This window comes from Cryptotermes secundus, unplaced genomic scaffold, assembly GCF_002891405.2.
Source record: "Cryptotermes secundus unplaced genomic scaffold, Csec_1.0 scaffold461, whole genome shotgun sequence".
In the NCBI taxonomy this organism is placed as follows: domain Eukaryota; kingdom Metazoa; phylum Arthropoda; class Insecta; order Blattodea; family Kalotermitidae; genus Cryptotermes; species Cryptotermes secundus.
The window spans coordinates 928,310-943,877 of record NW_019739952.1 but is presented as its reverse complement, the minus strand read 5'-3'; the positions used below and the strand labels follow the sequence as shown (position 1 = coordinate 943,877).

Below are 15,568 nucleotides of genomic sequence, written 5' to 3'. Positions count from 1 at the left end.
AAGCCATCTTTTCAACAAGGAACATGATTTGTTAATTATGTGCTTCAGATATCAAATTTAAGAAAGAGCAGCACCATTACATCTATATATAGAGAAACTGCACAAACTTTCTAGTTCCAGACTCCACTTTACTCAGTATTTATTACAGAAAGAGGGTGAGCTCAACCAGGCATTGGTTAACATTTCTGTGGTCACCATCAAAGAACAAGAGAGTATTATTCTATGTTTATGTATGTTTCCAAGTTGTTACTGTATACAAAATGATACCTCAGCTTTAGAATGCTAAGTTATTGTAATGTTCAGTATTATATTTTTCCTCTATCTCCTTTACTGTTGCAGTACCATCAGCTGTTTCATCATTTTTATTAGGAATCTGTTAAGTTGTACATAATACATTGAAACTTCATTTCTAACCTTCTGTTCTTATACATACTGAATACTAGAGGATTTAAACAAGTTTATGTAAATATGAGAAATAAGCAGAGGCTTAGCAAACAGTTAAGCATGCCACTTGTAATAGTTTATTAGCTAGTCAGCATATAACAATTCCATGTGAGGGCAAACTCTGTTGCTATACCATGACAGTAAGTGTGTAACTGATCTCCATTTATCACTGCACATTTGTTCTTGTGATCAACTGGCTGTGAGCATTCTTAGTGTTTGTGTTGAACCATGGTGAGATAGGCAATGAACAGTGTATGTTTCTTGTTGACAATTTTATTAGAAGGAATCTCATGATAAATAAATGTTCATAAATTTTTTCAGCAGTTAATGGATTTACCTTCATGCAAAAAATTTCATGACCTACAGTTATAAACAAGTGGTAAAATGATAAAAGATAAAACTCCGTCCAGTGTGACTGCTGAATAGTCACACTGGACGGAGTTGTTTTATCTTTTACAATATTGTTAGTGTGACGGACCAGAATGAAACAAATCAAAAAGTGGTAAAATACTTGGTCAGTTGCCTATAGGAGCAAATATCAACCAAAAAGTGTGCTGACACTGGATGCTGTTGAAAGCATCTGAACTAGACTCACATTTAATTCAGAAAGGCACTTCACTGACGGCCCCAAAAACCAGTGTCTCTAAGTGTCTGTTCTTCGAAACATAAAAATCTTAAAGTTTTATCCACACGAAATATCTTGGATGAGTTTTGTCTGTGGGGAAATCTGAACCAGAAAGTTTACAGAGATAACCCACACAACTGGAGGTCTTACAGCTTTAAATCTAGAATGTTATTCCATAAATAATGGAAAGTAGACTTTTTGTGCGTGTTTGTGGCATCAGTGTGAAATGTGTGTGTATGTCAAAGGGCACAACTTTCAGCAGATGCTGTAATATCAAATAAGTAGAGCCATTTTACTAAAGACATCTGAGTTAGATCATGTGGGAGCAATCTGTTCGTTTACGGGAGAGAAGCTGAACCCTGGCCAGTGTCCCATTCTATGGACAGACTATAGACAAAGAAATGACCTCCTTATATTTCATTTATAAGCTAAATATTCGGAGTTTAAAGTCATCAACACTGGGGAGAGATAATCTGATATTGTAATTGAATTATGTAAATTGTATTATTTCAAAGATACACTGACTAACATAAACATGAAGACCTTGCTAGGTGTGGCATATAAATAGCTCTCTGATATTTAAGTGTGACATGTGAGTCCAGCTGTGTGTCAGTCACAAGTCACAGGGGGAATGTGACACAACTTAATTTCTTTAACAAAATAATAGTGGCCAAAGGGGTGGAGACACTGAGCGTAGTGGTAGAAGGGACTTTCATGCGCATGCGTGATTTTTTGCTGACTCGCAACACTGTCGGGTGCATGTCTGGCTACCAGATAGCGAAATGGTGTAACATGTGTTCGTCACATTCTCATTTTGATCAAGATGACAGAACGATTGGAGCAGCAATACTGCATCAAGTTTTGTCAGAAATTTGGGGATACCCAAGAGGACACAATCTGCAAAATTCAGCAGCCTTTTGGTGATGATGCAATGGGGTCACTCAAATTAAAGAGTGGTTCAACCACTTTAAAGATGACTGTATGTCAGCGGACAGTGACCTGTGTTCTGGGAGACCGTCAATGAGCTGAAATGCTGATGTTATTGAAAAAGTGCGGACACTGATCAAGGAGGACCATCATTTGATCATCCGGGAAGTTGTTGATGAGGTTGGGATCAGCAGAGGTTCCGCAAACACAATTTTCACTGAGGATTTGGGCATGCGAAGAGTGGCGGCAAAATTTGTGCCCAGCTGCTTTCGCTGGAGTAGAAACAACTCTGCCTTGAGGTCGCACAGGACATGCTGGAGTGCACCAACAGGGATCCTGAGTTCCTGAAGACTGTGATCACTGGTGACAAGTCATGGGTATATGGATATGACCCAGAAATCATGGTCCAGGCATCACAATGGAAGCATCCAATATCCCCAAGGCCCAAAAAAGCACGAGAGGGTCGGAGCAATGTGAAGGTGATACTGTTTTTTTCGATTACCGGGGTGTTGTGCATCATGAGTACGCACCACTAGGCCAGACTGTCAATAAGGAGTACTACCAAGAAGCCCTCCGCCATCTTCGTGATGCAGTTTGGCGCAAGAGACTGGAGCTGTGGGATGCACACAACTGGCAGCTGCATCATGACAACACCTCAGCTCATTCATCACACCTGATCCAGGGTTTCCTGGCCAAGCACGGCATTCCGCAGGTTCGCCAGGCTCCCTACTCTTCTGACATGCCTCCTTGTGATTTCTGGCTGTTCCCGAGATTGAAGACACCACTAAAAGGCTCCTGTTTTGAGAGCCATAATAACATTATACAGAACATGACAGCACAGCTGCATGCCATTCCAAAAGAAGCCTTCCAGAATTGCTTCCAGCGATGGAAGGACCACTGGGCTAAGTGTCTGGGGTCACAAGGGGCTTACTTCGAAAGGGATTAGGTATTGTAACCACCCAGATACAGAACTTTGTTTTCCTGGCCCAAGGTCGGATACTTCTTGGACAGAGTAGTATATTATACATACTCATATATTATTCATTACAAACATATACGAGGGGGGACCCAAAAATAACCGGAAACGACCTGTTGCGCGCGCATGCTTTGTAGTTACGAGTTGTGCTGCTAGGTGGTGTTAGCTGGGGGTCTCCGCGACTGTTAGTGAGCTGGCGTCAGTCTGAGTTAAGTGGTTTGTCTGTGGTGCTCTGTTGTGTGCGTTCCTGTTTCAACCCTTTGGCGATTAGTGAGATGGCCGACCAGAAGGAACAAAGAGTGTGCATGAAATTGATGAAGATCGTCGAAAGACCATTGACCAACTTTCTGGGGAAACGAACATCTCATGGAGCACGGTCCAGCGAATTTGAACTGAAGGTTTGCACATGAGACGGGTGTCTGCAAAATTTGTTCCTCGCTTGCTCGGAGATGACCACAGAGAAAACCGCGTGAATGTTTGCCGCGACTTGAAGAGTGAAGTGCAGTTTTCCCTAACAGAAAGCAAAAAATTTCACACACACTATTTGTTCCTTCTGGTCGGCCATCTCACTAATCACCAAAGGGTTGAAACAGGAACACACACAACAGAGCACCACAGACAAACCACTTAACTCAGACTGACACCAGCTCACTAACAGTCGCGGAGACCCCCAGCTAACACCACCTAGCAGCACAACTCGTAACTACAAAGCATGCGCGCGCAACAGGTCGTTTCCGGTTATTTTTGGGTCCCCCTTCGTATGCACAAATATCCCTCAAGAGCAATCTCTGCAGCTGCAGTGTCTATAAAATTATGAAGCATGCATAATTTATTTTGTTTTCTTCTCACACAGATCTTTGTATTAATTCAGATCCCAGACTGGTATCACAATTCTTCAAATAAATAATGATAATTTAAAAATGCTAGAACAAAATACCATATAATCTTGATGACCAAGTCACTCCACAGTGCAAGATACATCTCAAGTTCATTGTTACTCACATCAATCAAGACATTTTCTGCTCCTATAGAATCATATGTTTTATTATTTTGTTCACAAAATCCAAAATCTTTATCCTATTCTGAGCTACATGAATTCAGTTCAGCCCATGCATTATATTTTCCTAAGATCCACTTCAATATTATCTATATACAGGTCTCCCATGTGGAGTCTTTCCTTCAGGTTTGCAGACCGATTTGCTGTGTACATTTTTCATTTATCCACATGTGCTACATGTTCCACCCATATATTATCCTTCTTGATTTAATCATCCTGACACTATCAGGTCAAGAGTATAGATTATAGATCTACTTATTATATAATCTTCGCCATTTACCTGATACTGTGTCCTTCTCAAATTAATATATTGTGACATAATGTTATATTTTAGCGTCCTGTTGCACTGATTTAAGTCCATGATTTATTTCAACCGTCTTCCAGTGCACACACTCATCTATCACCTCCTCTCTCTTGCACTACATGTTTCGGCACAAAAGTGCCATCTTCAGGTGCTTATTCGATTTACGTTAAACTAGTTCATTGCATGCCTTGTCTTCATATTAAAATAACTAAAATATATATTTATCATATATATTGATAAATGTTAAATGTTAAAAATATTAAAATTGTTCAGGATTTTTCATCCCTACGTCGTATCTCACTACGCGAGTCACACCTATCCTCTTCTGTCGGAGCACTCTTTCACTATTGTGTGTGTATCTGTAACGTGAATTTGTTATTCATTAATACCGCGTTCCGTATTTTATTTATTTATTTATTTATTTTATTTTATTTATTAGAATTTNATTAAAAATTATAATACCACAAGTAATAAATAAAATACGGAACACGGTATTAATGAATAACAAATTCACGTTACAGATACACACACAATAGTGAAAGAGTGCTCCGACAGAAGAGGATAGGTGTGACTCGCGTAGTGAGATACGATGTAGGGATGAAAAATCCTGAACAATTTTAATATTTTTAACATTTAACATTTATCAATATATATGATAAATATATATTTTAGTTATTTTAATATGAAGACAACAAGGCATGCAATGAACTAGTTTAACGTAAATCAAATAAGCACCTGAAGATGGCACTTTTGTGCCGAAACATGTAGTGCAAGAGAGAGGAGGAGATAGATGAGTGTGTGCACTGGAAGACGGTTGAAATAAATCATGGATATTGTGACATGTCTTACTGTTGCTGGGCAACAGGAGGTGGAACGAGTTACCACGAAGACAGACCCTTGATGAACGATCAGTTGCAAAGTTGCACAACAGTGGAAACGAGGTTACGCAACAATAAGGAAAGCGGTGTTTCTCTGTGCCATGCTGAGCAGAGCCAAGCCGAAGCGCGCTGGTTGCTACGCAGCAATAAATAACTCTCAGCAGCGTTGCCCAGCAACGCCTGTAAACACGGCGTTTATGCAACAGTGAAGCAATGTGGATTTTCTGCTGTCCGACTGAGGCTTTATAAAGGAGACTGGAATGCATGAGAGAGTTGAAATGTAGCAGTCGGCAAGGTCAGTTGAAATGTAGCAGTCACTGAGGGCAGTTGAAGCAAGTGAATTGTGAATGTGAAGACATTATAAGTATAGCAGCCATGGAAGAAGAAGAACCGAACGCATAATAAGAAGAGTTTATGTGTGATAATCAGTGATAGTTTGTGATAACTGAGAAGGCATTGGGAGTGTGTAATTAAGTGACACTTGTATAGCTCCCGCGTTATAAATATGTGAAGACTACTGAAGAGACTACTGTGTAGGGTTTGTAAATTGTCTGAACCCGCAAGAGTATTATAAGTATTTGTAGTTATGACTTGTAGGTTGTTAAATAAACCAATTAACAATCTGAACAGCGTCTTCAGTGGCAAAACAAGTTACAATATTTTAAAGGGAACAGTTCTCAAACACCCTAAATCATTGTTCTCCCCTTAGACTGAAAGTCAGTTATTTGCAGGTAAGAACCTGCAAACATGACAGGAAAAAAAAACCTGAAATGACCAGTAGCAAGCATCTCCAAAATTTTTAACTTGTTCTCAGTTCCAATATGAATATCATTTTGGCTTATTACTGTTATTCCCAGGTACTTTAATTTTGCCCCATTTCTGAATGATCTATGGGATCAATTTTTATATTTGGCCTCAAAAAAATCACAGCCTGAAGAAAGGTCAGTGGTTGTTACATCTACACAGAGAAAACTGAATCATGTCCTACCTGTTACCCCAGTCTATCTTAGAAGTGATCTTCAGTTTTAGCTCCCGCATTTGGTCCTGGGTTAGCGTCCCAGTCAGGAGCTGGCGCCTCCAGTCCAGTAGTTCACGCATGACTTTACGTAATGTACAGAATTTGTAGGTCTCCCGATCCTAAAAAATGGTTACACGATATTTGTTTCAGTATATCAAAAAAAGAACTTATGTAATAAACATAAATAACAATATGTATATACATACATGCAGCTTTAGGTCCCTTTATACAGAGAACTGTGAAATACATGCTAATTACCCAAAAACAATTATGATTATAAGTCTGGATAAAGCTTAAACCCTTATTGACTTAAATTTCTTTTGGCATGCAATAGTAGTTCAGTCCAAATTAATGTCAATGTTTTCTTTCTCACACATGTAATAACAAGAGAAAGTATTACAATGGTGTAAAAAATTTATGTTGAGATTTTGATAGACTTGCATGTTTTCAGAGCCCATGAACATGGAAACATAGTATACGAGTATATATATGAGAAAGGATTGTGATGGTGAAAAAATCAATCTTTACATTCTTATGGATTTATAAATTTCTGCCCCAACCCCCAACCCAGAATATAAAAAAGTGTGTTTTGGAATGCAATCTCTCTGTAAGCATGTGCCTCTTGCTAGTGCCTGAACAATCGGAAAAATTGTACTCACATTCAGTATTTAAGAGTTTATTCATTATAGGTTGGTGTCCAATGTGAATATGAACATTTTTGGGGCTTGAACAGTTTTGATTAAATTTCAGTAATTTATGAAGACCATCACCCTAAATAAATCCTGATAGGTGGGTCTTGAAGGAAAATAATGGTACATGCATTACGGACCCAAAGCTTATGCAGCACATACATGTCCAAGTTTGTATAATCAGTGACCAACAATGGTCTACCCAACAAAAATCATGTATTTTTCCAATGCAATGTAATCAAGGTAAATCATATATAAGAAAGTGTGTGGAATGTCTTGGCACAAATTTTATTCTTTCTTGAAAAATTCCATTTCATAATTTGCTTGGTCACGTTTAATTTATTTTGAGTATGAAAATTTCCATTGGTCAGTGGAGGTTGCCCATGGAACAAACCTCTAAATGTCTGAAATGCCGTATTGGAACAGCATGTTATATTCTGTATTAATAGTATATGATGGGCCATCTACAAAACTACTTGTATGTATAGAAATTACCTGACTATATACAGTACCTAAATGTAGTGGTAACTGCTATTACTGTACAATGGTCAAGGTTTACAGATGTTCTGTAAAATGATATATATTAAATTACTGGTAAGAATGATGTTGAAAATAGTACAAAATTGTTATTGCTCTACTGTCTTAGTTCTTTGTTAAAATCTGTTAAATTTCAAGCTGATGTACTGTCTTAGTGACTCCAAGGCTGAGTAACCGCAGCTTGTCAGTGAAGGTGGTGCCAACTTTAGCAGATAGAGGGTGTCACGTGGTCAGCGCAACGGATTCCCACAGCTGTTAATCTCGGTTTCCTAGACCAGAGCCACTAATTTTCAATTCCAGTGGCTCACGAGGCTGAGCGAACCCTGTTCCAGACCCGCTACTTCTCAGAAAATCTGGTAGCCCCGGGAATCGACCTCTGGATCTCTAGCCAGGAACTCTGACCACTAGACCATAGAGGCGGTCGTACTGTCTTAGTTCAGAGTTAAAAATCTGTTAAATTATTAATTGCTGTTATTTTAAAAGACAGTACAGCAATAACAACTTCACCATACTACTTTAAACATCAGTCTTACCAATAATTTAATATATGTCATTTTATAAAATATCAGTAAACAGTGGCCAATGTACAACAGTTGTGATAAATTAATGTAAATGTAGCCTGATGTTGCTGTACTGTCAAAACATATCACTACAATATGTATTTTAATTTATATACAGTTACATACACAGCCTGACCCACATACTCCTTAATGTTTCAGAATTACTGGGTTTTCGGAAGTTGTCCATCGTTCGGTATTCTAAAAACTAGAAAATACAACGTTTCTGAAACATCATGTTTTCCAGTTTTTAGAATAACGGATGATGGACAAAGACCGTAAACCCAGCAATTCTGAGTGTTATACACCATCGTCAGAACCCTTCAGATTCTTCCTAGATGTCTGTATTACAGTTCACAGCTGACAGGAATCCACGAAATTAAAGCAAAATTCATAATGGGGCACAGTGCCAAGCCTACCTTGACAACAGACAAGAAGAGGTTAAGCTTTTGGTATCATAATACTTGATTTCAGCAATTTCTGCAATACTTACCACAAACAACCTCTTCCAGATGTTGCCCCATTCTCGAAGAACTAATGTCACCTCTCGAACAACTGAATCCTCGATGGGAATCACTGACTCAAACAACCTGTACAAACAAATGTTCACAGTAGTCTAAAGAACTAAAACATGTACTGGGGGGGCTAATACTACAGAATAATTTGTGTTTTATAATCCCCCTTCCTTTTTGATTGTGAAATGTTGCTCTTACTCTCAGAGGAGACAATATATTATATGTAAGATTTGAGGCTTTCACGGCGGTGACTATGAAGAAAGCAGTCTTCTGGGATTTGGCACCGTGTATATGTGGTGTTAACCGACGTTTCGGAGGAACGTATCGCCTCCATCTTCAGGGTAGAAGAAAAAATATAAGAAATCTGCAAGCGAAGAGACCGTGAGAACCGGCAAAAGCAGACTGCTCAACGCGAGCACCCTTAGCAGGCCAAACTAACCCACCAAAACCCATAGGGCAACAAACAACGCAGGAGGGTAGTTTCCAAGTGTATAAGTGGTCAATAAATCCATCAACCAATACCCCATCTACAGTCACTCCAAAAATCGTGACAAGTTCTTCTCATTCTGTGCGCGATACTAACGAAATGTGGTGAGTACTTTGTGTAATCAACGATACCTGTTTAACAAAAATACTTTTTACTTCTATAGCACACTGTATATAGTTTTATGGCATAGAAAATTGAATAGTTTCTAATTCTTCAGCACCTAAAAATTGCTTCTCTAATAATCATATTATAACACCAACAGGAACGATACTTTCTGCATTAGGAACGTTCCATACCAGCTTCTGAAGAGGCAACTTAAATAAAAATTCGATGAAACAAAATACTTTCTCAATATATGCAAATATAAATTTACAAATAAATATGTAACTTACCCTTCATTATCAATCTTGCAGGGCTTCAAGTATATGTACGACGCTGGAAATATGCCCTGTAAAAAAAACAAGCGCTAATGATGTGTAACAATCTTAACTGAGAAGCAATTAAAAAAAAACTTTCGTGGTAGCACAGAAGCAACAGTAACCTACATTACACCACTTCATTCCTTGGCCTGTCACTGCCCACTAGTTCAGTAAATGAATGGATATGAATGCGCATACCTTGATTGAACGGTTTTTTGTAGAGAAACCTCGAAACCATCCTGAAAAAAGAAACAAAACTATAGTGCCCAAAATATTCTCACAACAGTGAAACGGATAATTTACAGCATAAAATAATCTTAATTATTTTTATTTTGTGGCAAATTATACGACACTCAAAGTTCCAGAGGAATTTTATTTCAAGTACTGTACAACAGATATAACTAACCTAACTGAGCAGAATTCTTTTTGAGAAGCTAACAGCCCATCATCTAGTCAAGATCTTCACCCACTTTCACGTAGCCCACAGGTTCATTACTCAGTTCCCAAGACTCTGCCAGATGAATCCAGTTCACGTCCTCAAATCCTATATTTTAAGAGCAATTTTAATATTATTCTCCTGTCTATACCTAAGCCTCACAGTTAAGTCTCTGCCCTTCAGGTTTCTGGACTAACATTTTTTATGCATTTCTTATCTCCCTTAGGAGCCGGGATAGCGTAGTCGGTATAGCGACTGGCTACGGGCTCGAAGACCGAGGGGTTGGAGTTCGAGTCCCAGTAGGGTCAAGAATTTTTTCTTCTCCATGTCGTTCTGGGGTCCTATCCAATGGGTAACGGGGACTCATTCCCCGGGGGTAAAGCGGCCGGGGCGTGAAACTGACCACTCACCTCCAGCTAGTTCCAGCGTCAAGAAAAATGTGAATCTGTACATCCACTCTTCCATGCGCCTTCATGGCGTAGTGCTTAATCAGTTAAGCACAGGGACAGCTTTACCTTTACCTGTCATCCAGACAAATGACAACATTCAAAGAAAACATTACCTAGACAACAGTAAACGACTGTCACGAAACCCTAACTCCAAGGGTTATGATGTATATAAGCGCACCTGTCTCTCTACAATGAACCAACTTTATGAAACAGATTCTGCTTGAGAAGTTAACGGTTACTCAACCGGTCAGGAAATTCCCTACTGTAAGAAGAAGAAAAAAGTTCACTATCTCATTCACAAAAACCCAGCACTGAACCATCTCCTGACCCACTTTAGTCTAGATTTTCATTTCACATTATCTGAAAAGTCATTTAAATATTTACGAGGGGTACCCAAAAGAAACCGAACTTGATTTTTTTTTAAACTTATTTATTGAAATTTTAAGCACAAACCTTCAATCCCCATCAAAGTACTCTCCACTTACACTAATACACTTGTGTAGTCTTTTATTCCATTTTTCAAAACATTGTGTAAATTCATCTTTTGAGATGCTTGACAGCGCCTCCGTCGTTTTTTCCTTTCATGTCTCTTTTCATTCGAGAAAACAAAAAAAGTCGCACGGGGCAAGGTCGGGTGAGGAACAGGGGTCATATCATTTTTGGTCAAGAATTGTACAGACAGGGCTGTGTGAGCAGGGGCATTGTCATGACGGAAAAACCAGTCACCCGACTGCCACAAATCTGGCCGCTGAGCTCCAAGTCTCTCCCGACAGCTCCACAATTTCTTCAATGGTCCGTCGTCGATCTTCCTTGATGATTTCACGAATTTTTTCAACATTTTCATGTGTTCAGACCGTGGAAGGACGACCAGAACGAGGTTTGTCATCAATTGACATTTCACCATTTTTGAAACGGGAAAACCACTCAAACACTTGAGTTTTCTCCATAGCATCGTCCTTGTACGCCGTTTTTAACATTTCAAGAGTCTCTGTTCCACGTTTCCCGAGCAAAAAGCAGAATTTCACCTCGCACGCTGTTCACGAAAATCAGCCATTGCAAAAACGACGATCACACAAAACAGCTGTCACTATAAACTCTGCCGAAACTAGTCCTTACTTTCTGAAGCAACGGTAGTCGGCTTATCGACTCAGGAATGTTAACTCCATGCGCTCATAACGGCAAAACGCGGTACTACAAAAGCTCTCCCCACAAAAAAATTAGTTCGGTTTCTTTTGGGTACCCCATCGTATTAAACCCACGCTCTGAAGGTTCCTGAACTAAATTTTGTATGAATGTTTACGCAAATGCATAGTCCACGTTCAGCTCATTTCAATCTGCATGATCTGACACATACACGTAAATTATGGGACTTTCTTCACGCTCCAGTATCTTCATCTCACTTAGAGCCCAACATTCTCCTCAGCCAGCATTCTCTCGAGGGGCGCGCAGCATTTCGGTGGACTCTACCAAGCTACATGACTGCAACAACCTCAAATCCTACACCATTTTTACTTATCGATCTAAAGTATTCAGGACATAAGGATAATAAGAATATTTTGTATTAATACTTGATATATTTCCTCCCTTTTTTCAATCCTGATTTCATTTCAAATAGAAGCTTCCCCTTCTCTTCCCGTCGGCGCCCATTCTTCTTAATCTCCATTCCTCCTTTTGGATACGGGTAAGAGATCGAGTTTCACACCCATACAAAACAGGTACTGGTACAGTTTCGATTGTAATGTTTAGGTTTTTCAAAGTGGCCGCGCCATAGCTCAAGCGGTTAGTCGCTGGCTTCCCACCGCGGCGGCACGGGTTCGATCCCGGGTCTGGTCAAGTGGGATTTGTGGTGGACAAAGTGGCGCTGGGGCAGGTTTCCTCCGAGTACTTCGGTTTCCCCTGCCAATCTTCATCCCACCAATTCCTCCACAATCACCCTCACCTATCATCTGGGGCTGGTACAATAGGCCAGAAGTGGCCGCAGTACAAGGGACTTAGTCCCACCCCACTAGCATTAAAAAATAGGGTTTTAAAAACTGCATGAGAAGATGGATTCTGAACTGAATGGTATTCTGCTCTTATTTTCATCATAAAGCAAAATGTCTACTCTATAGAGCAAACTTTTTTAACCCACAGTGTGTCCCAGTAACATGCCACTGAAACCAACAAACCACTGTCCAGAATATGTACATATTTATGCTGGGATTTGTGGTTATTACGGCAGTGACTTCTGGGTTGCAACACGGCGTAGGTCAGAAAAGAACCCGGCCTATCGCCTTTATCTTCGGGGTCGAAGAGTAAGCAACCTCAGTTTGCCTCCACCTGATGATTTCTTGCTTGGTTTACTCCTCTACCATGATCATGGAGGCGGCATGTTTCTCCGAAACGTTGGGTTCTCTCCGTACACGGCATTACCGCCCATGTACACATACGTTCATAATTATGGGCACAACAGTTCACTGTAAAAAACGCATTTAAAAAAACCGGTTTCAGCTGTCAACAGGGAACTACCGTGATGACTGGCAGTTTCTTCGCATAGTCGGCATGCTTCGGATGTATTTTGTAGTAGTGCCACCAGATGGCATCAGATATGTTGAAAGTGCTGCCACTTGAACACACACACAACAACCTCACTGCTACATTCTTGCGATGTATTGACAACTCGCTACACTACTGAAACTCGCACGTACATACCGAGAATGGGGTCGGGAAGGATTATACATGAAGATACTTGTATGCTTTTCCTTTAGCTTGCAGCTTAGCATTACAACACGAAGTGGTATTGGTGGGGGGGTTAGGAATTACAGATTCACAAGAGTTCAATTTCACATAACCCAGAGGTGAAAGTTTCACTTTTCAACTGACTTTAGCTGGACAGGAGATCCCAGGTACCCATTTTATGGGACAAAAAGCGTCCATTGCGGGTTATTTTATTTTCGTGAAGGACCAAAATGCACCAAGTAAACGAATAACTCCATTCTTTTGGTGCACCCTTTCTCTGTACACCCTACCCTCCTAACCCAGTTTGAGACTGGTGAAGTTTTTATAATAAAGGAAAATGTGCCCGGCAGCTGAGATATTTGTCTACCGAATTTTTATGTCTGTTCTGAAGAAAACATGTGTATTTAATGAAGATGGAACGCCAGAAAATTCTATAATGAAGACCTCAATAAGTTTATTTGAAGTTCCCATAGCGATCACTACAAAGTTCCTTCTTCTGGGATCTAATGCCTTGCAATCCAACAGGCGCGAAACGATATTTGTGAATAACAAATCGTTTCCATCTTCAGGGTCGGAGAGTAAGACATGCAAAAAGCAGACGGCAAGAAGAGCAAACCGCGTGCGGAAACAGGTTTGGACTGCCTGCTGCCTGCTCCCTGCTCGTGTCAGTCTCTTGCCTGGCCCCTGAAGATGGAAGTGATGTTTCTCCAAAATGTTGACTTTCACAGGATACACGACGTTACATCACAGAGGGCACAACTGTGTCGCCACAGCTCATTGCTGTTCACCTGTCGAGGCGAAATGCCGCGTCCGAAGGGATCAATCCTCGTGACACTGCCGCCGCGAGAGGATCACACGGAAGGCGGAACGAATTCCTTATCCAGAACGTTACAATCATATGAAGCATCCTTAGGACTTTCGGTTGCACTGTCAAAGAGACACAGCACCAAATCCAACGGCCGCGTGGTCTAAGACTCGGATGGTGCTGTACGGCAAGAACATTTAAATGATGGGTTTGAATCTCGTTTAGTGTACGCCCGCGTCTTAAGTGCTGTGTTGTCCTGTGTGAGAAGAAACCTTGGGACAGCCGTATTATCTGTCAAGGAAATCACAAAGGATTCAATATCACTGGACTTCAGACGGAAACAGTGGAGGGGATGTTATATTTAGCAAGCAGAATTCCAGTAAACTGAAGATGAACAGAGCGGTGTTCCAACAGAACAAGAAAAGTGTAAACTGTACTTGAAGAACGGTATACAAATCGCCTGTTATGGATATAACTCAAGGCAGGGACAAGCAAACGCTTCCGCTTAAATGTTGATGGTAGCCAGACACCAGTTCTTAACAACTGACTTAAGTTGGCGCTGTTAATATCCCCATTTAAGATGCCTCTCAGGTTTATGAATAATTGTTTTGTCATGTTTATGAGCCCGGATAGCGCTGTCGGAATAACGATTGGTTACAGGCTGGACGATCAAGGAATCCGAGTTCGAGTCCCGGTAGAGTCATAAATTTTCTCTACTACAAGTTGTCCAGACGGGCTGTGGGGTCCACCCAACCTGCTATCCAATGGGTACTGGGGGCTCTTTCCCCGGAGGTAAAGCGGCCTGGGCGTGAACCCGACCTACAGCTAGTCCCGGCGTCAACAAAACGTACATGGTGCAATCCAAAAGTTCCAGAAATTTGAATTCTACGCGCGAATGGTTATGAGTACATCGAAATACCGCTAGGTGTCTCACCACACTCACCCTTCTTGGATCAGTGTGGCAAGCGGCGTCGAGTTGAGTGGCCGCATTCATTGTTGGTGAATGTATTTCCACTGTTGTGTTTCCGTGAGTTTGCGGTTTTGCGATGGAGGACCTGAGAGAGCAGCGTGTCTGTATAAAGTTTTGTTCTAAACTTAGGAAAACCGCTGCAGAAACGCATCAAATGTTGAAGCAAGCTTTTGGTGACAACAGTTTAGGCCAGACACAAACTTACGACTGATATAATCGTTTCAAAAATGGCCGAACATTGACTGATGACGACGATCGTTCGGGACGGCCGTCAACTGGCAAAACACCAGAAAATGTCGCGAAAGTTAGCGATCTGATTCTGCAAGATCGTAGACTGACCATCCTAGACCTCTGTAACACCTTGGGACTAAGTTATGGTACATGTCAACGAATTTTGTCAGAGGAACTGAACATGAGGAGGATTGCGGCGAAGTTTGTGCCACGACTGCTGCAAAATGAACAGAAGCAGCATCGCTTGGAAGTCTGCAGGGAACTTCGGCAACAGCTTCAATAGGATCCAAACTTTCTTTCGAAAGTTGTCCCTGGTGACGAAAGTTAGGTTTATGGCTACGACCCTGAAAGTAAGCAGCAATCGTCGCAACGGAAGAGCCATTCTTCACCTCGGCCAAGAAAAGCTCGACAAGTCAAGAGCAACATTAAGTCCATGTTGATCTGATTTTTTGATACTGACGGGATTGTTCATAAGGAGTTCGTCCCTCCTGGTCAGACAGTCAAAAAAGAGTTCTATCGCGATGTT

The 15,568-nt window shown here is 40.7% G+C and overlaps 1 protein-coding gene across 2 annotated transcripts in view; it reads right to left on the bottom strand.

Moving 5' to 3' along the window:
• LOC111872119 (dedicator of cytokinesis protein 3) overlaps positions 1-15,568 on the bottom strand; it is a 284,561-nt gene that overhangs the window by 187,994 nt on the left and 80,999 nt on the right. For both annotated transcript variants that reach the window (XM_023865697.2, XM_033754538.1), the window contains exons 3-6: positions 9,632-9,672; positions 9,407-9,462; positions 8,506-8,602; positions 6,200-6,348 (exon numbers count right to left, since the gene is read on the bottom strand). In XM_023865697.2, coding sequence (XP_023721465.2) covers positions 6,200-6,348; positions 8,506-8,602; positions 9,407-9,462; positions 9,632-9,672 — 343 coding nt within the window. The remainder of the gene's footprint in view (positions 1-6,199; positions 6,349-8,505; positions 8,603-9,406; positions 9,463-9,631; positions 9,673-15,568) is intronic.